Genomic DNA, 23877 nt, shown 5'->3' on the forward strand with positions numbered 1-23877 from the left:
TCTCCTCATCTGTCTGCTCGCTGTCACAGTATCACCACAACTCAGCTGTCACTCCGATGGAGACACTTAATGATTGCCCGTGCTGCACTCTGTCATTGACATACATGCGCTTGATTGAACGAGACTCGGCGACTGGACGAGCCAAGCAGACTGGCAATCATCCAGCATGCCGCTGAAAGCTACAAACTCCACTCCAAACTCTGCGAAACAGAGAGTAGCTTTGTCTCAAGAGTGTGAAACCGGAGGCAGAGTGTGTGATTAGCGTCCTTTGTGGAAGTTTTTCAGGCCAATTCTTACTTTTCCGTGTGAGGGGTTGGCCTCGCTCCGTGTGATGTAAACGTCGGCATGCGTCCATGTCTGCGGGGTGTCGCATGCAGCCACAAAGTTCGTGACCCTGTTGACTCTCCGCATAGCACGTGCGCCCACTGCGCATGTTCCAGTTTGGTTCCACGCTCCAAGTCTACTTGGTTGCGTATGCACCTCTTGCTGGTTTGCTGGATTGAAGAAGATAACAAAATGGATGCTGGTTGTGCGTGGAGATCCGCCACGACCCGCACAGAAGGGAACACAAAGACAGCCAAATGGTACTCCAAACAACGTGATGGTGCAGAACCGCTACCAACTGGAACTGGAGGGTGCAAGAGGACATGTGTATGCGTGGAAACCGTGTGTGCGTCCGTGCCATTAGATCGAAATAAAGTATGTTCTGGGCTTTTAGCTCGGTGTGTATGAATATATTAATTAGAAAGTCCTTTGTTCTCATGAATTCTTATTTGTCCCAAATTTGCAATGTACAAGTGATACAAAGACCTTTTGAACTTTTAACCAAATTGTTGGTTGTGCTTATTAAATGTGTGTAAACACACCTGGCAGAGATCTGCACTCTATTTGAGTGGACCTCTTTTAGTTCAGAAATAAATTGGCGTGCCACAGAATGACACAGATTTACCACAGATTTTAGTGCCACTATAGCTTGTGAGATGACACTTGATACCAAAGACTCCTCCGGTGTGTTGAGAAAAGGACTGTATAGATTTCTCTACATTTGAAGAGGTTCTACATTATATCAAACAGCTCCCACCATGAGGGATACGTAGAACCCACTCCACAGACGCAAATTGCATTATAAATGCTCTCTATCACCTGCTGAAGTAAATATGGATACACTTTCGATGATTTATTGGTTCGGTAGAACCATTAGTTAAGTTTGGCCAATGCAGTGCAATACCGCCACAGGGTGTGCGATGTATTTGAGTCGTTTGGCTTTGTGCTGCCATGATGAATGAATGTAGTTGGTGGCTGATAGTGCTGCCCCAAAGAGCAATGATTTGGCTTGTATGCCTGTGTTTGTGTGTGCCTGTGTACTCCATGTAGGCTATATTATCTGTTGTTTCCATGTGTGTGCAGGCCATCTGGCATCTTATTAACGTTCAACAGAATGCTGTGAAGGCGTGTAGAATAATAAACCAGCAGATGCAACTATATGCAAATAAACAAATGTCACCAGCAGCCACTAGATATCCATGAAGTCTGTAAAAAGTTAAATGTAAATATTGAACATCTTTGCATAGCTCAGATCTGCCTCTCTTCCTGGCCTCTCGCAGCACCTTCCAGTTCCATCTTTCAAATAGATAAGCTTGCTTCCTTGCCCACTCGCCACTAAACTCCCCCTTTATTCTGTACATGCTCCATAAGATGCCGCTCATGTAGAAGAGTTATTTTTAGGCTCTTTGATTCTTGAACCAGAGAAACCCTGCTGCCACTCCCGTCGTCTGTGTCTTCTTTATGTTCGATTTTTTTTTTGTGTTGAGAAGCACTATAACCGATGAGATCCTCAACCATCTGTATTGTTCCGGTGAGAGAGACCTCATGTCGCAGTGCTCTACACAAGCTTTGCATGCTGTTTTTGCATTGCGAGCTGCAGGTTTTCTTTTTTTTTCTCTCTCTTTGGCGGCTCAACATTGTGAATCAAAGAGATTAATGCACAGAGACGCCATATTGGCCAGCCACTGCTGCAACAATATCAAACAAAAAACAGCACTTAGCTGACTTAAATATCAATAATGTGTGGAGCCTGCTGGTCCATTCAACCCTGACACACCTCGGCATTGTGTACGCTAATATGCTATGTGACTGGGCTCCACTTCTCACCTGCTTTCTTCACCTCAACTGTCGTTCTGCCTCGGCAGGGGGGCAATCAGAAGTGAAGCCAACCTGACAAAAATACGATCAAATTATAATTAATGTGCAGGAAGTGGTGACGCACGTAACAGTTTCACAGCACACATTGCACCAACACACGTGGCACAGAGGAAATAAATCACACATGGAACAGAAAGACATCTGAGGAGCTTGTGCATTATACCTCTTAACATTTTAACTATGTTGTGTATGACCAACATGTTTTTAAAAAATAGTATTTTTATGAAGGTGAACTGATTGATGTCTCTCAAACACAAATTCCCCCCAGCCCCCATCTCACTTTGCGGATGCCTCAGCACCAGAACAATAGCACGACGACATGCTGTATTTCTGAAATATTTTCCTTCTGCTGCCCTTCTCAGAGATCTCAGCGTTGTCATTGTTCTCTCCCATTTCCTCATGAATCACTACAAGAAAAGTCAGGCGCCCTTATGAGGCAAAATTGCCTGCAGTGCCGGGAAAACGGCAAATAAGACAAAATCTATAACGTCCTGCAGTAGGGTGCGAAAGAATGTGGCAAATATTCCTGGGTGGAAGTGTTACTGGTCACAGGTGTTGACAGGCTTGTTCATGTGTGAGTTTGCTGTTCTGTCAGAAAATAATGGCAGTAATCAATGCTTTCAAAAAGTCAACTGAGACTTTCTTTAAATGTTAGAGGGAAAAAAAGCTTGAACTTTCAGCTCTTACTGCTGTTTCTTAATCCTTTAACAATACATTTGCATTTGTGCTTTTAACAAGGTTAATTAAAATAACCAATCAAATCATCAACCCGTATGACAATCTCGGGCAATGATGTTCTATTCAGAGAGAGCATTGTTCAGATTGCTGTAAAGTCAAGGCGCGTATAAACTGGAACATTATTTTATGTCAAAGTGATCATTTGCAGATGTTGCCCCTGATTGTAGCATTTGGTGCGGCAGTTATCTGATTTTGTCCAAGGTGATTGAAAAATGCCTGAGAGGTTCCCTTAATGGAGAGTTTATGATATGCATAATAGGGTTGTAAAACAAATACACGAGCAGAGGATGTGCTCTGAACAGATAGGGGAAGAAGTTACATAGTTGCCGTAATAATGTTATTTTTACCACATTATCCAATTTTGAAGCCTGAAACCTTGCATGACTTGACAGTAGATCAAAAAAATGACAAGCTGTTTCAAAAGTGCATTATTGTATATAGGGACATTTAGAACAACTTTACACTTATCAGATGCTCCTCTCATTATATGCACAACCCCCAATTTTTCAAGAAAGGTCATGCAAAATGATCAGTGTTGAAATCTCTTGTTGTATTTCCATGACTAATTTCAACCCACACCCTAAAGTTAACAGTCCCCCATCTCAGTTTAGATTTGTGTAGTTACTTAAACATCCATGGTGCCATGGTGTACGTAAAGTATAGTTCACCATATTGCAGATAGTGACACCACATTCAGCTCCCCAGAGTCATTGCAACACTGCACATGTTGTCAGCCGGGCTTAGAGATAGAAGGATGAGCCCATTCAATCAATAATCAAATATATTGCCCTACCTGAACATGACTGTAAACACCTTTTGAGTGTGGAGTGAGTCGAGGCAATATTTAGAAGCAGCCAATAGCAGGAGAGAAAACACCAGGGTGCTTATCAGGGTGTTTGGAGAGACACAGGAAATTGAGTTTGTCCAGTCTAATTATGGACAGAGTCACGCAGCTCGACAGACGTACCATTTCCCTCCCATTAGCAGAGATGTGTTATTCATGAGGGCAAATCTAGTGTGAACTATGCCTCACTGATATTCTACACAGTCACTTCTCCGTCTGTCAGGGGACCCGAGCCGTTCTGTTTTATTCATTTATTTATCTATTTCCGTTTCTGCACCCCCAAGAAGAACTTGGTGATGATGGGATCACGGGGTCAAACGCGCTTGTGAAGAGCTATCGATAGCTTCTGTGACATGGACTGGATATAAAAAGTGGACATAGTCGCGGTAATGTCACCCATTTGGTTTGTGGACTACATTGAAGCATGGAGTTTGGCGTTATGGCCGTCGACATCTTGTTTTTTTTGCCATTAGCATTGAGGGGTTTTAGCAACCAGGAGTGACACAAGAGGGCGAATAAACTTACCTTTCATGAACGAGAAAAACCCTGTAAATGGTTCTGAAACACAAACACAAACGCAGACTGCAAAACGCTGCGGTAGCGGCTTGTCAATTATAAAGTAGCCCGCCCAAAAAGATACTCTGCATTGTTGTCTATTTCACTGTAAATGGGACCATAATTTACTAAATTAACATCAGGCATCAATAAAGATGACTTGAAGCGATGGATTGCCACTCTAGGCTCATGTTTACAATGTTGACTTTCTCATAAACCTCTTTACAAGCGTCGCCCCCTGCTGGCCGCTTGAAAGAATGCACCTTTAAGGTACATCCGCATTGGTTTCACATTAACGCGCGTGGAAGAAAAAGGGGGATATGGGTTGGTGGACAGTGGCAGGAAAGCTGCATGGAGAGAGACTCGGAGGTGAAAGACTTGTGCCGAGAGTGTTAATACAGCACAGAAGCAGAGAAAGCTGCTACCCTTCCCTTCCAAAAGCACATTATCATCATCACATTCCCTTTCACAGCCTCTCCTTTATTCTGCCAAATTCCAATAGGCACTATTGGCATATGTATGTTCTGTTGTGTCCAAAGCTATTTATTCAATACAATCAGAGCTGAATAGCTCATTGTGTTTTCGCACAATGCAGTCATCACACACATTCATGTTTTATTTAAGTACAACATTCTGACACAATACTTATTTTAGCTCCGTCTCCGTATTCAAAGCTCTTTAAACAAGCGTCATTACGGCTTTTATGCTCGTCCCACTGGCGTGATCTGCTTCATTCATTCCCAAAAGTGACACACTATAAATGCTTGAAAATGGGTGTGTCAGCGTGTCCACAGAGAGCTTTTACATGTATACATGCATTAATGCACACGTGCGTTAATGCATATGTGAATTGTCGTTTACATGTAGGTTACAAGTAGTGTTTGGAGGTGCAAATACTCGGAGAGCTGAGATCAGTGAGCTGGCAGGTGTTAAAGTATCCAGTGAGAGTGCATGTTTCACCAGCTTCAAAGGAGAAGCATACATGATCTCAGTGGCGCTGAACACAAAACAAAATCCCTCGTCATTGAATCTGCACGCAGAAGAGAGTGTACGAGATACTTTCAGCTTCTAAAGAGCTTCCACATCATAGATTCACGTCTTCTAAAGCCTCATCAGGAATCTAGTTAAAAGATTTTCTTCTTGAGGGAAGGAAGAGAGTTAGATATAACACCCTTTATCTACCATGTTTTTAATGGTTTTCGCTGCAAATTAGGGGAATTTGGCGAAGCAGTAAAAACATCCATTTCAGAAGAACAGATTAAGCCGGGTAAAGAATCTATTACTTTGTCCTGACAAGCTGAGGAGAGTGAGAGAGGAGGGGAGGCGCGTCCTCGTGTCCAACCTGATTAGCAGATCACTGATTCAAATTGTCTCACTATCTAGGCAGCATCTCCATTTCCATCCTCCCGCTTTCCCCGTGTATTGCACTTATTCCATGTCTGTCTCTCAGCTGCTCAGATAATTTTTCTATCAGAGGGCTGCTGCCTAATTCTAATGACATGCATGAAGAAAACTGTTAATGGAAATAGTTTTAGACCTCAGAAAATATTTACTGAAAGTGAGAAGATCAGTTTAATGAATGATGGAATCACTTCATTGAATTTCTGCGAAGGCAAGTGATTAAACTAGGTAGGATTTAATCTTTTATCAAAGCAAAAGACGGATTAAATTTGTTGTACTTTGTTTGTTCTTTATGGAAATTCTTCTTTGTGTGGGTCTGATAATATGTGAAATACAGTAACAAATACCTGCATCTTAAGTACCTGATGGCTGCTGCTGAATGCAAATGTTTCTCAAACAGCGGGAGGAAAATATACCGTGTCTTGTCTTGCTTATTTGTCTGATACATAAAGCAAACCTTTATTTTCCAAGACTAATGCAAAACACTTTCCCCAATTTATTCAGTCAGTGGGTGTCACGCTCGATACATCTTCATGGAAATGGTGAGTACAGGGAAAGATTGAGATAAAAAATCATCCAGAGTGACAAAAAAAAACCATCGGTGTGACAAATCTGGAAATAGGCAGTAACAAAGTTAAGGATCCACGTACTAATGCAGATCATGACAGTCGTATTAAAAGTGGAAATAAAGCCAAGGCCGATTGCAGCGCTGTCATGGCGTGTCGTGATCTCCAGCACAACATATCAACACAGTGCACATGAATACACACGCGGCAGATTCAACCTTTTGCTCGTTTTAGGCCGCGAAGAATCGCTCAATTTAGTCGGCACATTTCTGGTTTAGGAGGATGCATGCATTTCCATTGTTGCCCAGTGGCGGGGCTTAACAAATAGGATTAGATCCGTGCCCGAGAGAGCACACTCCTGTTCAGGTGACACACAGCACCATGCTCCAGCTCTGCAACTAGACACAGAGAATTACTGTTAAAGGTCAGTGAGTCAGCCGCTGAATGTCACAGCTTAGCCACAGTTTGGCGAGAAAATACATTAGATAAATACGCCTCTCTCTTGGTGGAGAGTTATTCAGCAGCGTCTGAATTTCCAGCATTAAAGACCTAGAATTTCAGGGAGAGTTAAAAGGCAACGGAGGCATATCGATTAGAGGCAGTGAATCAGGCTGCTGCTATACGCTGCGAATAATAAATTGAGTAGAAGACAGCCAGACGTTGTCGGATGGAACTTTCATGATGAGTTGTGCTCATTTCAGATGAGACTGTGGATAAGTCACATCTCCAGTCTCAGGGATCTGGGGAATCAAGTCACAGATCAGAAAGCGCCTATAGCAGCTTACGACGAGTCGAAATGAGCATTCCACGCCCCATTTAACAACACAAAAGACTGATCACAGCCTCCGCTCACTGCAAAGTAGTGCCGGTGGAATCAAGGAAGGGGTTGGACTCTTACTAGCAGATCTCCCTGGTGGCGGAATATTGAAAAGGGTAATTCTGAAATAGCCGCATTGGCGTCAAATTAGACAAGAATTCAATTCAATTCAGTTTATTTTGTATAGACCCAAAATCACAAATACAAGATTTGCCTCGGACGGCTTTACATTCTGTATACATGACATCCCTGTCCCAGAACCTCACATCGGATCAGGAAAAACTCCCCCAAAAAAAGATAGTGACACCCTTTCACAGGGAAAAGGGGAAGACACCTGAGGGAGAGCAACGGAGGAGGATCCCTCTCCCAGGATGGACAGAAGCAATAGATGTCATGTGACCAGACTGAGCGACGTAACAGAGTTGCAGCACATTACATGAATATGACAAAAACATTCATGGACCATGATCCAGCCACAGTCCATCGTAGCATGCAGGCCCAGCTCCAGACAGCCATCATCAATGGTGGGTGGGGTGGGGGGACAGGTCCAACTCCAGACAGCCACGGTCAATGGAAACTTGAAGAATGTGGCGCGTGAGATCCAATCAGCTTCACAGAGACGTCTTGCGATGCACTGGAGCGGGTGTTGTTTGCTCTCTTCAATAGACTCCTCAATGTGTGGGCCAAATGACACTCATCGTATTCAGCTAGTTATGACAGAGTTGCAGCGCTGTGGCACAAGTTGGACCGTGAGAGAGAAAGAGAGAATAACACATAAATCATTTATTTATTTTTTTATTGCCACAGTATACTGTCAGTGGTTTGGCCTCTTTGGTTCTGACTAAGAAATATTTACTTATATTGAAGAAATGTTGTTCATTTGTGGTCGTGAAGGTTTTGGGTTCAGAGTGAAATATTTTGACATAATTATTTTTTTTGGGGGGGTTGTATAATTTTGACAGATTTGCTGCAGATATCAAAATGTCTCTAAAGGATTACTTATGTAATAAGTAGGACTGGGCATAGTTGAAAGCATTTTCCTGATTAATTGTATGATTCTTCTGCGATTAACTGCAATTAATCGCACGATGCGCCAAATTCAATAATAAAGTAAAAACTAATATATTGCACACTTTTATTTTAAAGTAATGTTATCAGAGCAATATAACATCACTCTGGAGCAACAGCAAGTTAACATACATATAGTTTATACATTTGTTTTTTTCTCAACAGGTACCAAAAGAAACATTCATATTTTATCAGGGAACAACATGAACAGTGTGTTCCTGTGAGGGACGAGCCACTCCTTCCTTTGTCCATTTCAGTTTGTTGCTTACCTTAAAGATGTGTTAAAGACCAGCAATTGTCGTTCAAGGGTTGCGTGTGTTTGTCATGTGTTTGTGATTTATGTAATCTCAATCTTCCTCTTTCTCTCTCTCAACCTGTGTGTGTGTGTGTGTGTGTGTGTGTGTGTGCTCTCTGCAGGCTGTGGGCTGGAGTTCCTGCTGGTTCTCTGCGGGCTCGAGCTTTCCTGGTCCTGCCCCCGTCACTGTATCTGCTACACTGCACCCACCACCGTCTCCTGCCAAGCCCATAACTTCCTGTCGGTCCCCGAAGGCATTCCTCCCGACAGTGAGCGCATCTTCCTACAGAACAATAAGATCCATCGCTTACTTCGGGGACACTTCAGCTCCAATACGGTCACTCTCTGGATATATTCCAATAACATCACTTACATTGAGCCGTCCACCTTCCACGGCTTCTCACTGCTCGAGGAGCTGGACCTCGGAGACAACCGCCACCTGCGCTCCTTGGCGGAAGACACCTTCCACGGGCTGAATCGGCTCAATGCGCTTCACCTGTACCGTTGTGGGCTCAGTTCACTCCCGAATAACATCTTCCAGGGCCTCAGAAACCTGCAATATCTCTACCTGCAGGTACACTAGGCTGCTTTTTTTAAACCACTAATGCTCTATTAGGGCTGTCACTCTTCCACAACCTACGTAGACAAGTTCTAAACTATGTTACAAAATGAATGTGTTGTTGATTCTCTCTTCTCCTGCCTCACTCGAGTGACAAACTGGCAGTTGCATTTTACATCAGCATCAGCAAACAAAACACACTTCTATCCACACTTTTTCCATCTGTGGTGTCCAATATTTTTGCGCATAACTTCACAGATGGTTTGGTGTCAAGATTATCCATTCAGCACGACTTGTTATTTTTAAAAATCTTTGGAAAATAACCACAATAGTCTGCTTTTCTGAAGTCATGCAATAGGTCAGATATGTAAGGTATGCTTCCCCCTGGGGTACGAGGCACAGCCTGTAGTGCTTGTTCAGTGGGAATTTTGCATTTGAACAGATGCTATTTGCATAGTGTGCAGATTCATAAAACATATGCATGTAGACACAAGTTAATGAGACAGTCACTTTGCACAATAATGTTGGAAGGAAAAGATTGCATCCAAATGTAAATATCTATCAATACCTAATGATTATGTGCGTTCTGTATCCCCTCAGGATAATCATCTGAAGTTCCTGCAGGATGACACGTTCATGGACCTCCACAACCTGAGCCACCTGTTCCTGCACGGCAACCGTCTGTGGAGCCTTAACCAGAACACCTTCAGAGGCCTTCGAGCCTTGGACCGACTGCTTCTGCACCAAAACCAGATCGAGTGGGTGGACCGCCTGGCCTTCCACGACCTAAAACGTCTCACCACCCTCTACCTGTTCAACAACACCCTGATACAGCTCTCCGGCCAGTGCCTGGACACGCTGCCGGCGTTAGAATACCTGCGCCTCAACGACAACCCCTGGTCATGCGACTGCAAGGCCCTGTCGCTGTGGGAGTGGCTGAAGCGATTTCGGGGCTCCACGTCATCGGTGGGTTGCCAGGCGCCGGACGACATGGTCGGGAAAGACCTCAAAGAGCTGCGCAAGGAGGACTTCCCCAACTGCTCACCGACCGTTCCTAATTCGGAGTCCAGAGCCCAGACGAACAATTTATCTGGCACGGTGAATCCGTCCCTTAACCGCGTGGTGGTGGTGGGCTCTGGAGGGCAGACCCACATCGTGCACCCCTCCAGGCCCGGCCGCTCTCGGAACTGCACGAAGCCTCGTATCAGGGGCAAGGGGAAGGGTGACAATGAGGTGCACCACTCAAAGGAGGTCATGGCAGACAAGGAGGATTCCTCCCCGGATTTCACAGACGGGGGCAAACATGACCACACGTCCGCGGACGGCACCGTCACACGGAGGAAGCACAAGTGTCCCCGGACCACTGTTCGTCCCCCGAGTGGGGTTCAGCAAGCCAACAACAGGGCAACCTTATCCCAGTCATTACTACATGTCTGTGCCCTCTTTGCGGCCTTAATAACGACAAATATTGACTTCATTCTCCGTTGACCCTTGAGGGATTGGCAAATGAAGAGAGAGAAAAAAAAACAGCCCTCAGACCCTCTCTTGCTCCTGCACTACAAGGCCTGTGTGTCAATCCATATGTGCGTGTGTGCGTGTGTGCGTGTGTGTGTGTGCGTGTGTGCGTGTGTGTGTGTGTGTGTGTGTGTGTGTGTGTGTGTGTGTTCATGTAGTGTAGGGAGCTTTACTGTTCAGACTGAAACAGTCATCAAAAGCATCAAACATCGAATACAGAAAGACTCACAGCACACAAATCGAAGGGACTGAGTAACAGTGGATGACAAAAGATTAACGCAGACCAAGCTTGCACTGCTACTTATGCCAGTAGGATTTCATCTGCATACGTCTTGGTATATTATGTATTTTTAAACATGTGTTTTTCACTCAACTGGATCTCAGATAACAAAAATGAGAGAAAAGAAGGAACGGACGGCAGAGCAAATGAGGTAAACTTCTCAGCGCTGAGACAGATGAGCCAGGTGTTCAAGTGCTCCATCCAGTTTTAACTTTCAGTTCACGGTTTGTAAATTGTTATCAAGTACAAAAGATAAGTCAATGACCCTGTCAGGCCTCCGGCGTCAGTCCGTTTTGCTCCCATCCTTCCTGCCAAATGTACTCTGTCCAGACAATTGGGTGTAAGTGTTTCTTCTCAACGAAGAGGTAAAGTGTAAGCGTGGCAATAAATAGTCGTTCAGTATCAGACAATGGAATGTGCCATTAACCCAGCAACATGGAAATCTATAGCTACAGATGTTTTAAGGCTATAAATAGAGCAATCATTAGCCCATACGCTGTATGGAGCCGTACCAAATTATAACAACTACTCTCTGCAAAGTGCTGACCTTTTTAAAGGTGCTGTACCAAACCTTTCTAACAGCATTTAACGTTGGCATTGCATTTCTACACACAGCTCTGCTTCCATCTTCATTTACACCACTTCTCTCCCTCTGTGCAACTGAATATTAAGCTGACAATTCTTTCAAGATGACGCGGACTCGCCGCGCGCTATTTCCATTGGCTTGGAAAACAGCGCGTGTGTCTCCGGGAGATCAAGCTGTGAATATTGACGAAGTCTGTCTATATCTTGTGTCAGATGTTGTTCATTTGGGTTTTCTAAGGCGCAAAGTGGACCTAGAGATGGATTCCCCGCTGCAGGGCCAACAGGAGCCTTAGAGGTGGAGGGGTCAAAGGGGGGATTTCTCAGTTTCCTGGTGAGGTTTTGCTGAACTGATGCCCGCAAGGGCGAACCTCTCTCACTGAGAACGCGAGGAACACATTTTGATCTTAATCACTTCACGTCAACGGAACAAGACTCGAGAAAAAAAATGTGTGTGTGTGTGTGTGTGTGTGTGTAACATCAATGACTCAATGAAACATTTTAAAAAAAGGAACATTTTGAAAGGAGCACGGTACAACATAGATCGTGCAGAGAAAATGATGCCTCTTAATTAACTGATGTGATTGTCCATGGATGTGGGGATCCAAGACAATCGCCTCTGAAGTATCGAAGGTTTGCAGTACAATGCAGATCGGCAGATGGACAATTACAGGATGCCTTGCTGTACTTCTGGAGCTTTTGTGCCTCCCTTAAATCTACCGATAAGATGGTGTTTGTATCAATGTGAACTATACCAGTACCAATGGAGACAAGGGGACTTCTTGCAGTGCTGATATTAATCATTTACTGTATTACTATGAGAAAAAAAAAAACAATATCAGTGACATTGATGATAACAGGGTTTTCCGCTCCTCCTGTCAGGGGGAGTCTTTTGATTTTTGATTTTCTGGTGGTTTATTTACGTATTTTTCATGTTATATTTTAAAACCCTTTTATTTGTTAATGCACAATTCCTCACCTCCCTATTTCTTGTTCTACTGTATGCCTATTCATCTTCTTTCTTTGCCATAAGTCAATTGTTCAGTAAGTTATCATCAGAAAACAACAGTACAAAAATGTTTATAAAGATATTAAAATCTATATCTTCTTATGTCTATCGTTGCAGTCTGGGTCTGTTTATTCCTGTATTTCAGCTTTTATAGGCTTATTTAGAGAAAGTAAAAGCCACGCTTGATCCCCTCTTCTTGCCTTTCTTTCCCTTTAATTTGTTTACACCAGAAATTGATAATGCCAGCAAATGTTGTTTTTTCCTGCACTGTTTCCCGCTATACCTTTGCTTTAGTTCTGTCTCCCCTGATCAGACCTGGTGGTTGAACTAAAGCTGCTTTCTACAAACAGATCCCTTCTTTCTGTACACCTCTAAGATGTACAGTATGTACAATATACAATGTAAAAAATAGCATCAAAATGTTGGCTACAAATTGAATACAAAAGTCAATTTTATCAACAACATACAGAAGTTCCTGACCCTGATCCTGAAGTCGACATGCAGACTGTGGTGTGATATATTGCAGTTCAATAAATTATTTAAAAGCACTGAAGATATTAATGAAAGTGTCACATTGAATCTGTACATATTCCAGGCTATTATTATTATTAATATTATTATTAATGGCCCTTTAGAACATAAATTCTATTTCCTCTTCTTTAAATTTCCCTCACCGAGATAGAAATTGATCCACAAGTAAGTGTTCCATTTTCCTTTTTTTCTTTCGTAAGTGTGTTAAATGATAAATGAGCGCTGAAGCAGAGGTTATATTCATGGATGAGAGAGGGGTATAATTATATTCAAACTGGCATCTGGTATTTGAGGCCCATCTCACCAGCTTTCAGCCCCCTCCGAGCTCATTTGAAACACCTCTATACTCTTCTTCTGCATCACCCAATGACGTTGGCTTTTCCTTCACAAAACCTAATACAAATCAGTATTTTTGGTTGCGAGATTAAACATGTTATTCCTGGAGAAGTCCAGAAACTGTAAAAATGAAACAATTAATTGAATAAAGCGACATTTAATTTGATGTTTTGGTTTTTGGCCGGACCCATCATGCCCATCGTCTTGTAATGATGATTAAAGTAGTTTAAAGTTCAAGTACTTTTTACCATGTGGAAAAAATATATTTTAGTTTTAACGCCACAAAACACCTCACAATGTACATCAATAATAATAAAGTCCAAAGTCAGCGAGGTTGATTTTCCTTTTTCCATGTTCGTGAGTGAGCGAGATGTTAAATGATGAATAGGAAACGATGAGGCATCTCTGGATCCATTTGTAACTATTTGCAGGAGCTGATGGGGTGTGGATTTTCTAATAAGCTTGTTCACACACACACAAACATCCATCACTGTAATTTAGGCAAGAAAAATAAAACATGCACTTAGTGAAGTGCACGGAACGTCATAAATCTGAGATTAAACATGCGTAGTCGCTGTTTTAAACGGAACGTGTTGTATTTTTACATAATCTGTCTATTTACACTGACTGTAGGTTAAATTAAAGGCCAGACTAACTTTGCTGTAAATTGTTTCTAAGAGATTAATTAATCATAAATAATGTACTGACTCTTTACAAGGTAAATTGAACTTTCTCGTGAGCTCCTAGTTAAACTGTTCAATTTGTTCATTTTAAATGAATTCTCGACCTCCAGATTAACGTATGATAATGTATCTCAATTTAAAGGACATGTTCTTGGAGGACATGTGACTCCATTCACTGATAACGACCGTGACCTTTGGTTGAAAGAGCTCATCCCTCAGCATTCAGCCGCTCACGTCCAGTGTCTTTGTCACGTTTCTTCCATGCAGCTACACGGACGTCTTACACCGCTACAGTTTTCCTCTTGGCGGTGTCCTGTCTTCAGGGTCAACCAGTGATCTTAAGGATTAGTGCAACATTTTATGGAAAGTACATTATAGGAAATATTCTTATTCAGATGAGCAGGTTGATGCCACTCTGTCATGAAACTGTAGCCAGCAGATGGTTCGCTTAGCTTTGCGTGACTGTAAACGGGGTACAGCTAACCTTGCTCCATACTGAGCATGTACAGGCTGCACACCAATCTGAGTCCAACCTATAGCCCACCTGACTCGGCCCTCCATCCCTAACAATATAGGTTTTATAGTGCTTACTGACATTGTAAAATTCAATGATCCAAGCGTGACCACAGACTCAAACCCTCAAACCGCTGTTGACGAAATCAATTCAGGAGCAACTTTAAAGCTCATTAACTCATTGAATACATTGGATATGTATAAAAAAAAACTAAAAGTAAAAAAGTGGTATTATGAAGCAGCACATTCTCACTCTTAACTCACCAAATACTAAAACTTGGTCAGTGCTTCTAAGCTGCAAGCTGTGAGCAGCTTGAAGGCATGCAGGGAGAGAGTGCTGGCAGGAACGGTCTGTTCCCACTTAGTTCATGCACAGTGTCTTTTCACAATAAACTACATTTTACTATAGGATTTTTGAGTCAACACAACCACTAAGTCAAACCAGAAGCTGTCACAGAATCAACGAGGAAAAGGCCGACGTTTACCCTCATACATGACAACCTGTTGTTATGTGACAGGCGTTCCACAACAACCGAGCTGATAAAGAATACGACATGTGTTTGGAGGAAACAACCAAGCTGGGAAGTGGACCTCGAGTTGAGTTATGTTATTTAACTGCGTGAAATTATTTTCATGCAACGATAACCTTTTGAAAAGGTCTCCGTATTAATCCATTTTTTTCACTAAACAATAAAGACAATTTGAAGTTGGGCTGTAATTGTTCATGATTGTTAACACTGGTAACGCGTTAGAATCATTAGTTACAAAACAGGCAATTACTGTTGACATGTTCCTGTATCATCAACGTATGATGCTCAGTTAGCTTTTTAACACCTTTTAACATGCTAATTACACTAATTGTTGGGCTAATGAAGGAGCAGTAGATGCGAATGAAAACCTGGAAATAAATGGCATGATTGCGATGCCTTTCCAGCTCACTTATCTTGTAGGATGAGAGTTCTACACTGAATTGTTTGATTTTCCTCAACTTTGGGGTAAATTAGTATCTGACTCACAGACGCTCATCTGGCTTGACCCAGTTATTTGTGAAGCACATCAAAGGCCGGGATGTAATTGTGGTTGTGGAGGGATCAGCGTACAGTGAGGACCCAGTTCAGCTGGCAGCTCCTGTGCAAAAGCAGGTAGGACTCCGGCTGAACCGTTAGAAGCCGGAGCCCAAACGCTGCTACATTATTAACAGGTGGGATGAGGAGAAGTATCAAACGATCGAGCGTAGTATCATTAGAGTATCAAAATACAACATAATTCGGGGCAGCAAAGAATGCAAAGATTTCGTGGAGTATTGTATTCCAGAATGAAATCCCTCTCTCTCCGTGTGTGTGTGTGTGTGTGTGTGTTGTTCTTCATTCTCTGCTTGCATCGCGGGGCTGGCAGCATGCTTCTAGTGCACTGCGCCCATGCGGTGGTTACAGCTGATGAAGCCGTTCCGACCGGTGGCGTTCGGCGTAGAAGTGTAGCGCCCACCACCAGTTCTCGTTGAGCTGAACACGTTTTGGCTCCGTCGGCCCGCTTACCGCTGTTCGCGCGGTTTGCCGCGAGCTGCATCTCCACGTTGAGAGCCGTTGGGAGGCAACTGGAATGTTCCAAATCACATATTGTGCACCTTTAGGAAGACGAGAGAAGCAGAGGGGTGGAGAGAGCTGTACAGTGCATCAGCTATTGAGACATGAGGGAGGGGAATTGGCCGGGATTCATTGGGGAGGAAATAACACACAAAGGGAACACATCCAGATGTGATGTTACAGTTAGGAAACAGATGTAAGGAGAGCAACAAGAAGAAGAAAAAAAAAGCACAGAAGTCATAAAAAATTGAATAGGTGTTTGATATGTTGCAATTCTCCAGGAGTCTTTGTGTAAATATGCCATGTATGTATTTACAAGAATAAGCGGCACAAAGCCCTTCTTACACTTCCCCACATCCCAATATGGGCCTCCCAATATAGCATCAGCATGTGTGCATTCACATCACTTATTCATGCAGGAGAGATGCAGCTTGTTGATTCATCCTGAGGCATTATAGTATTGTGGGAGGCAGCAAGGCTGTCTGACAGAAATACCCCTCTAAAATATGCCGCCTTTGACTATCTGTGCCCATTTCTTGGCTTTTAACTGACTCACTGTCACTTCTGTGTGGCTTTAATTAAAACCAAGCAATTAGAAAATTGAAAAGGAGATGAAGAAAGTGGGGGAGCTGGGAAGAGAGACGGCACACTGAGGGGTATGATAATTAAGAGCAGACGCACCACAAAATGCCTCAACATCTAGGTTGACTCTCCATTCCCTGTGCGTCTTCGAGTCCCACTCTCCCAACTCAATCACGGAGCTAATATCACCTCTTTCTCCATAAAATCCTTTCTTATTCCAGCTCTTTTATTTTGTCTATTTATTTAGCTGAAAATCCCCCCCAGAGCGGTGGCGTGCTCCAGTTCTCCAAACCAGCCAGCCTGCATAATAAACTGAGAGGACTTGCACAGCCCAAGGCCACATCACGACCTGCATGGATTAGAGGCTCGCTAATCCTCTCGTGTTCGACCTCAAGTCAGACGGAATATGCAGAAAAATTACTCAAAGTCAGCATGGCATGTTTCTCCATAACAATACATCCAGGTTACCTTTTTCTTCTGCAAGGTGGAGGAAGGAGGAGCTGGTGAGTGCAGTGTTGCTTTTCATGAATCACGTTTCCCTGTTGCTGATTTCTCAGTGGAGACTGCTGACTGTTCTGTGCTCTGCTGTGCCCGTGGCTAGACCTGATTCACCAGGAAACTTTCTAAAAAATCAAAACTCTCTATCCCAATTTGGAACTTTTTTTTTTTTTACCATAAAAGTGTACTCATCAAATTCATCGTTGCAATCTGGGAGCGCTGCAACAAAGGAGATCCCCCGGGGCGGGAAACGGAGCATTAAAGTAAGGTTGTTAGCTCGGTAACATTTTAGCCGGATCAACAGTTGAGTGAGATAAATGATATGAGATGTCCTGAATATCTGCTGGGAGTGTTTCAGAGGTCAAGCGTGTTTCAGAGGTCAAGCGTGCTGTTGAGAACTCAGATGTTCGGAGTGGTTTTCGCCTCTTTAATAAAGACAAAAGAGCCAACAATGATTTACGAATAAAGATGGTCTACTGGAGAAGTGTTTTGCAATGCATTTTCATTTTGATGGATTTACTTATCTCATACTCGTAGAAGCAAGAAAAACTGTTGTTTTCTGGCTTTTTTTAAAAATATTGTACCAGTATATTGAATAACTAATGTATTTAACAATCAATGTGGTAACACTGAACATGTATAACATAAATATTTAGTGGCAAGAACGCTGCAGGGATGTCCTACAATCAAATGCTCTGCGGTTCAATCCCATTCCCCACTAGTCGTTGTGTCCTTGGGCGAGACACTTAACCCCAAGTAAGTTAGTCCTGATGGACAGGTGGCATCTCACATGGTAGCTGCTGCCATCAGTTTATGAATGGGCACGAGTAGAAGCAAGAAAAACTGTCCTTTTACGGACAGTTTTTTTGATATAGATGTTTTACAAGTGCAGCCCACCTTCTCAATTTCAATTCCAGTCTGGATCCTCACACCCTGTTGCATAGGAGGTGAATTGGAAAGTGTCCACCAAAATATATATATTAAGAGCCCAATTTAATGGTATACTTCAGACTATAAAGACCGTTGTGGGGTTCTCCGGTCTTGGCCATGAAGGGTAATTAATGACGGCCAAAACTGTGAATATACGGCTTAATCTTAATTCCCCTTTAAAACAGATGCGCTTCTCTGTTTCTTTCATCGAGCTTACATCCCCGTGGAAAATGCCCTTTTGTCCTGATCAATGCCCACAATTAACACACACGATCAATGTGGGAGGCTCGAGGAACACAGACGTTGTCCTTTGAGTGTGTAGCGGCCATGGAGCCCATCACTCCTGCATGGGTGCACGCTCCAGTCAAGAGGCTAATGACACACACAGCACTTTCTCTCTCTCCCATTATTAATCACCCCTGTGGCGGGTCTGACAAAAGAGAAAACTCCTCCGCACAGCAGCATTTTATTCTGTCCTCTTCAGGGCGGCTGATGAGATATGCCTGCGTTTGTTCTGCATTGAATGTATGCAGACGTTCAACGATCATAATTGTAACGCAATGACGAAACGTACGCACTGTACATCTGTCACAATGAGGAATTTCAACAGGAGAAGGTCATTTGAACATGGTCTCCATGTGTAAGAGTGATTACATTAGCGTGAAAGCTGCCCAGTCTACTGGTTTAATGTGTATTCCACCATCCACTCTTTGCATTGAGTCACATGTGACAGTGATTTTGAATACATTTCGCATTCACAATCATTTTTTTTCAAAAGCCTAGAAGAACAACGTACTGATCAAAGTGTCTGTCTGTCAGGCTGTAAATGTTGAACACTGTTGTAGGTCTGTGACAATCCTGTGATCACGAACAGAAATGACGATGCTGATGACACATCTTCCAACGGATCCAATGACCTTTTGCATAAGATAAGAGCCACAGAAAAAAATGTTTGGGGAAACTCTGCTTCCGTTCAGCGAGAGACACCAACATAAGCCATCGGTACAGTTGACTAAAAGGGATCGCAACTTTGTCGTTGAAGTGAAATATTAGGTCCGATGGTACAGAAGAGATAACGTCGGTGTTCGTGAACAAACAGCTTTTTCAGATCCGTGTAAAAAACTTAAAGCAAATGTTGACACTTCTGACATTAGTGTTGCGAGTCGTTAATGTCGTGAGTCAAGCTTGTTAAGCTCTTATTTTAAATTCTAGCGGTTGTGTTGCCTCAACCTAACTTTCTGTGAAGATACAAGATTGTTTTGAAAAGACATGATTCCTGTGATGAGAGGAAACTGACACAAAGTCTACCTCCAGCAGCTTAGTTTGAAGCTTGGGGTAACTTTTGCGTTTACTCTTATAATTGGTGCCAAATATAGTTTTTACCAGGAATATTTCTGGAAAGTTATGAAATTGAGGTCTGTGAAATGTAATAACTAATGACTTGCATCTGCACTGAGTCACATTCATTGCAAGATATCATCATTTAAATACATCCTGTGAAATTGGAGTTACAGGGCATCGACGTACAGCTGCTGGCTTTTACACAAGCGCAAGAGGGTAATTTTTTATTTTTTTTACAAGTTTTTAATTTGATTAAAACTCTGTTCTGATTGTCTGACAAAGTGGCTCTCTGGCTCTCCCCCTGCAGGGTACAGAGAGAATGAAATATGCTGACGTTGCAGTGATTCTGTCACTCACCTTGAGGCTAGCCGGCGACAGACCCTCACAAACCCACTTCACGCGTTAAACTGTGGAACCAATGTTGGCTCCAGACCTCCTTTTGCCTGTGTTTGAATGTTTTTTTCCCCTGTGTTTGAGTCGTTGTAGGAACCCCAAATTAATTCCAATATTTGTGTTTATTGTATGTATTTGTTCAGCAAAGTCTTGGGAATAAAATGGATATCTGTTTAAAAAATAAAAATCACTTTTAAAAATATATTTTGATCGTAACTATTAACGTCTAGCATGATATGAGTCAGATTCCCTAAAAATGCCTCCTGAAGTGGTCAATAAGACACCTTTTCTGGAAAGATTAGGACCTGAAGAATCAGAACCTGCAACAAAAATCGCAATAAAACAAAGTCTTGGCCTGTTAGGAAGGAGTTTCAGTCAAAAAAACTGAGTCGTTCGGTTCAAAAATGGAAAGATTATGTATTTTATGCTAAAAGTTTGTCTTAATGGGGCCTGCTGGGACTTAATTGTCACAGGAAGATTTTTGCACACGGTTTCCAAAAGGTTAACCCTCTCTGCCTTTTCTAAAGTGCGGAAAAATAAAGAGCGCAGCTTTGTCCTAGCAGTCTGGACGAGCATGTGCTTAAACCCTATAAAACCACTTGTATCATATTTGATACATGAGTTTCAGAGACCTCGACCGTCATTAACGTGAGCAGTACTTTCCTCGAATATCTGTTGTATACATGTAGAGTTTCCATGCACTGCAGGCAGTGCAAGGCATTTAATTGTCATTATCAAGATGACACCCTTCACAGATTCACTCGTCTGTTATTTCACAGATAATTCCTGATCGTTTTGAAAGGTTTACGGTAAGAATTTTATTTCTTTACAAATATTTCAATATGAATATATACTGTATTGAAGCAACTTGGAATTACTCATATTTCATTCTTTATTTTATAGTAAAATCGTGGTGAAAACATATGTATCAAATATGATACAGTCGGTATATCAAGTAATAATTATGCCGTCAGCATTGCATTTCATTATGTAATTTGGGTTATGCCATATCATAATGCCAAACATACTGTTTTGATCATTTAATTAAACTAATTAGATGCAGAAATGTCATCGCAAGACAGTAAGGTGACTGTCGTTCAGTGGTTAGCGTGCCATGTATGCACATGGGGTCATCGCAGACGCCCAATGTATGTGTTGGGAGACGGAAACAAGGCACCCCACTGTTTGTGGTGGCATGTCTCGAGATCAATTTATGAAATTGCTGACAATGATTCACTTTTCAGGACTATCTTAATGTGTCTGATGATGCAAAAGAAAGACAAACTGTGGACTTTTTGAACTTCTTCAAATCACCACCACCTGAGACAATTAACATGAGTTATTGTTTCTAAAATAAATATTTTAGACATGTTCCATGTTTAGACAAGATCCAAATGTTCTACAATCAATTAACATGAGTTATTGTTAATAAAATAAATAATGCTGTGATCAATACATGTACTGATATGCCTGATGTATCAAATTTGATTCTTAAAAAAATCATACATTTAAATGCCTTTTTTTTTTAACCGTTACTGAAGATCAAATAAAACCTTTAATATCATAAAATCTGAGTTTTCGGATTATTATTTGATGTGTCAGGCTTCGCAGCATAGCTCAATTTAAAAGCGACGAAGGGGCGACAGTTGCAGCTGATGGGCCTGATCACTGGGCCAGCAGCGTCTGATTATCATGTCATATTCTATACACAATTCAATACCACACTGGCAACCCTCCCAAAGCCAAACACTTTGAAGCTGCGTTGCCCAACAATGGAATGGCGTTAAATGACCAAAGAGGGTTTTGTTCCTGCATTTCTTTGTCTTTTGAAGCAACGTTGCCATCAACACGGTTTCCAGGAGTACAAAGTTTCACAAAGTCAAGCCACTCCAACAAAAGAAGACACCACGAGTGTGTCCTCCTCACATCCACACATGCGCCGCCCACTCAGTGGGAAGCTGCAGGGCGTCTGAGGTCGGGTTCAAGCTCGTCTCACTGCCTCGCTGCGTGCTCGTGGGCATCGCTCAGATAAACACCCACCCACGCTGACACAAGATCTTCTCACGCATACACATCGTGAGACACATGTACACCAGCGCACACGGGTGCATCAGTGCACATGCACAGCTTCCAAGTGTGTTTGAAGATGCGTTTACAGAAAACAGACCCACTGTGGATCTCAGAGGCCGTGTTGAGGTTCATAAGCAAGAAGTGAAGAGACACCGCGGGCTATAGCATAATTTTTCATGCACCGGTCCATTTTGATATTTTTGATTGTTCTGTTTTTTTGTTCAATGTAAGTAAAAACACATTATTTCTCCAAGAATCTCCCTTTAAAGTCCCAGTCAAACAGAATTTAGTGTCTCTTATCTTTTATTTCTTTTTTGTTTTTTTTGTGCAGAAAGTGTGAGATAGGTGAAATGTTATTTTTTATTTCATCCAGGCATATTTAGAACTTCAGCATTTCAACAAGTTCCCCCAACTAAACATTTATTTATTGTCTTTTTGGATTGCCCCTTACACCTGGTGCATATGACTGTTCATTAAGGATTAATATGGTTAATATTCAGATAAGGCATAAAAAACAACAACGGTCATGGTTAAAAAAAAAAAAAAAGTGTTGACTATTGAGAAAAAAACTTTTTCTGTGTTACTTTAATGACTTTATTTTGCTCTAGGGAAAACTATATTTAGTTTATTAATAAACGGATTCGCTGAGAAAACTGAATAAACTCACGGGGCAACTAATGTCAAGAGTTGAGTAAGCATACAGTTTAAACAAAATGTTATATCAAAGTGGAATATTCCTTTGAGATGCTTGTCAGCTTATTTTCTTGAAATGTGCCAGAGTCGTGCAGGAAGGGAAATGGCAGGCCGCATGAATACCAGGACATCCGCAGGACTTTTTGCTTTACAAAATAAGTCCATCTCTACAAAAACAATAAAGAATGAGAAAAAATGAATAAGAATACTCGTCTGTGATCCCCTGCAGTAGCTTCAACAATTCATTTGTGGCTTCCTGACAGTACTTCAATACTTTGAGGCTGTTGTGTCACACATTTAGTGAGCAGAAATGATGGTAAAGGCAGGAAAGATGTCACGTTGTTCACACTATCGCTGCCTCTCAAGTTAGGGGCAAGATCTGCAATGATTTTGTGTCAAGTGAATCAGGCCCCGCTCTAATTGGATGTGTGCATTTGTAGTCCTCCAAGCTAATTGCACGAGGCCAAGGCAGCTCGAGGCGGGCTGCTGGGACTCGACCAGCGTGACACTCGACAGCTCCGGCCTGGTTTTACAGCCAACAAAGGCTGCTGCTCTGTGCAGAATAAATCGCTCCAGGTCGGTGGCAGAGGACTGGCCCTGTTCTATCACTGATGTGCCTCTGATGTGACTGCGTTGTAACGCCAATACCATCCTGGGAGGCAAGCATTTTGGTCAATACTTGATGTGCAAAGTCAAAAGAAACATCCTTGTTCTTGTAGGAAGGCTGCCGCCGGTGATAGTGAGTAAACTGGTCTTTCCTCCCACTGTACGCAGAATGGATGTGGCTAGTTACCGTCCTTTGTCTGCTCTTTAAAGCTATAATTGGGTACATTTGTTTTATTATTTGTAAACACACATTCAGCTGAAATGCCGCATATTTTATATTTAAAGCTATAACCTTGAAGTATGGAAAACGATCCCGCTCATCGATGGTTGGTGTTTCCAGCAGCGCAACAGACTCTCAGCTCGCAAGAGGAAAAGGGAAACCATGGTTTTCAGCCTGGTGTTAAGTTATTCTTTAAAATGTAGACTGCAGAGTTCTCTTCTTTCTCATTCACTGCCTCAGCCTATTTATTATATCCTTCAGAGCTAGAACAAGTAGAATGCCTTTTGCATTGGTTTTATCCATTTCGAGCGGCTCCTGAACGTGCACGAGAGGCAGACGCTCTCATTAAAAAATTGCTCCATATGGTAGTTTAGTGGTTTAAAACTCCACGGAGCGCTTTTAAGTCTCCTGTCAGGTGTGTAGAGTTGGACCCTCGCCTCTCCGTGCACAGTCCAACCCCCACTAAC

At 42.4% G+C, this 23877-nt stretch overlaps 1 protein-coding gene across 1 annotated transcript in view; it reads left to right on the forward strand.

Moving 5' to 3' along the window:
- Window positions 1-12907, forward strand: part of rtn4rl1b (reticulon 4 receptor-like 1b) — a 125219-nt gene extending 112312 nt beyond the window's left edge. The window contains exons 2-3 of the mRNA XM_068585768.1: window positions 8609-9060; window positions 9646-12907. Coding sequence (XP_068441869.1) covers window positions 8609-9060; window positions 9646-10533 — 1340 coding nt within the window. The 3' untranslated portion in view covers window positions 10534-12907. The remainder of the gene's footprint in view (window positions 1-8608; window positions 9061-9645) is intronic.
- Window positions 12908-23877: the final 10970 nt, after the last annotated feature.

The sequence above is a fragment of the Clinocottus analis genome, unplaced genomic scaffold, assembly GCF_023055335.1.
Source record: "Clinocottus analis isolate CAN_PGR_092001 unplaced genomic scaffold, fCliAna1.0.p SCAF_2, whole genome shotgun sequence".
Classification (NCBI taxonomy): Eukaryota; Metazoa; Chordata; class Actinopteri; order Perciformes; family Cottidae; genus Clinocottus; species Clinocottus analis.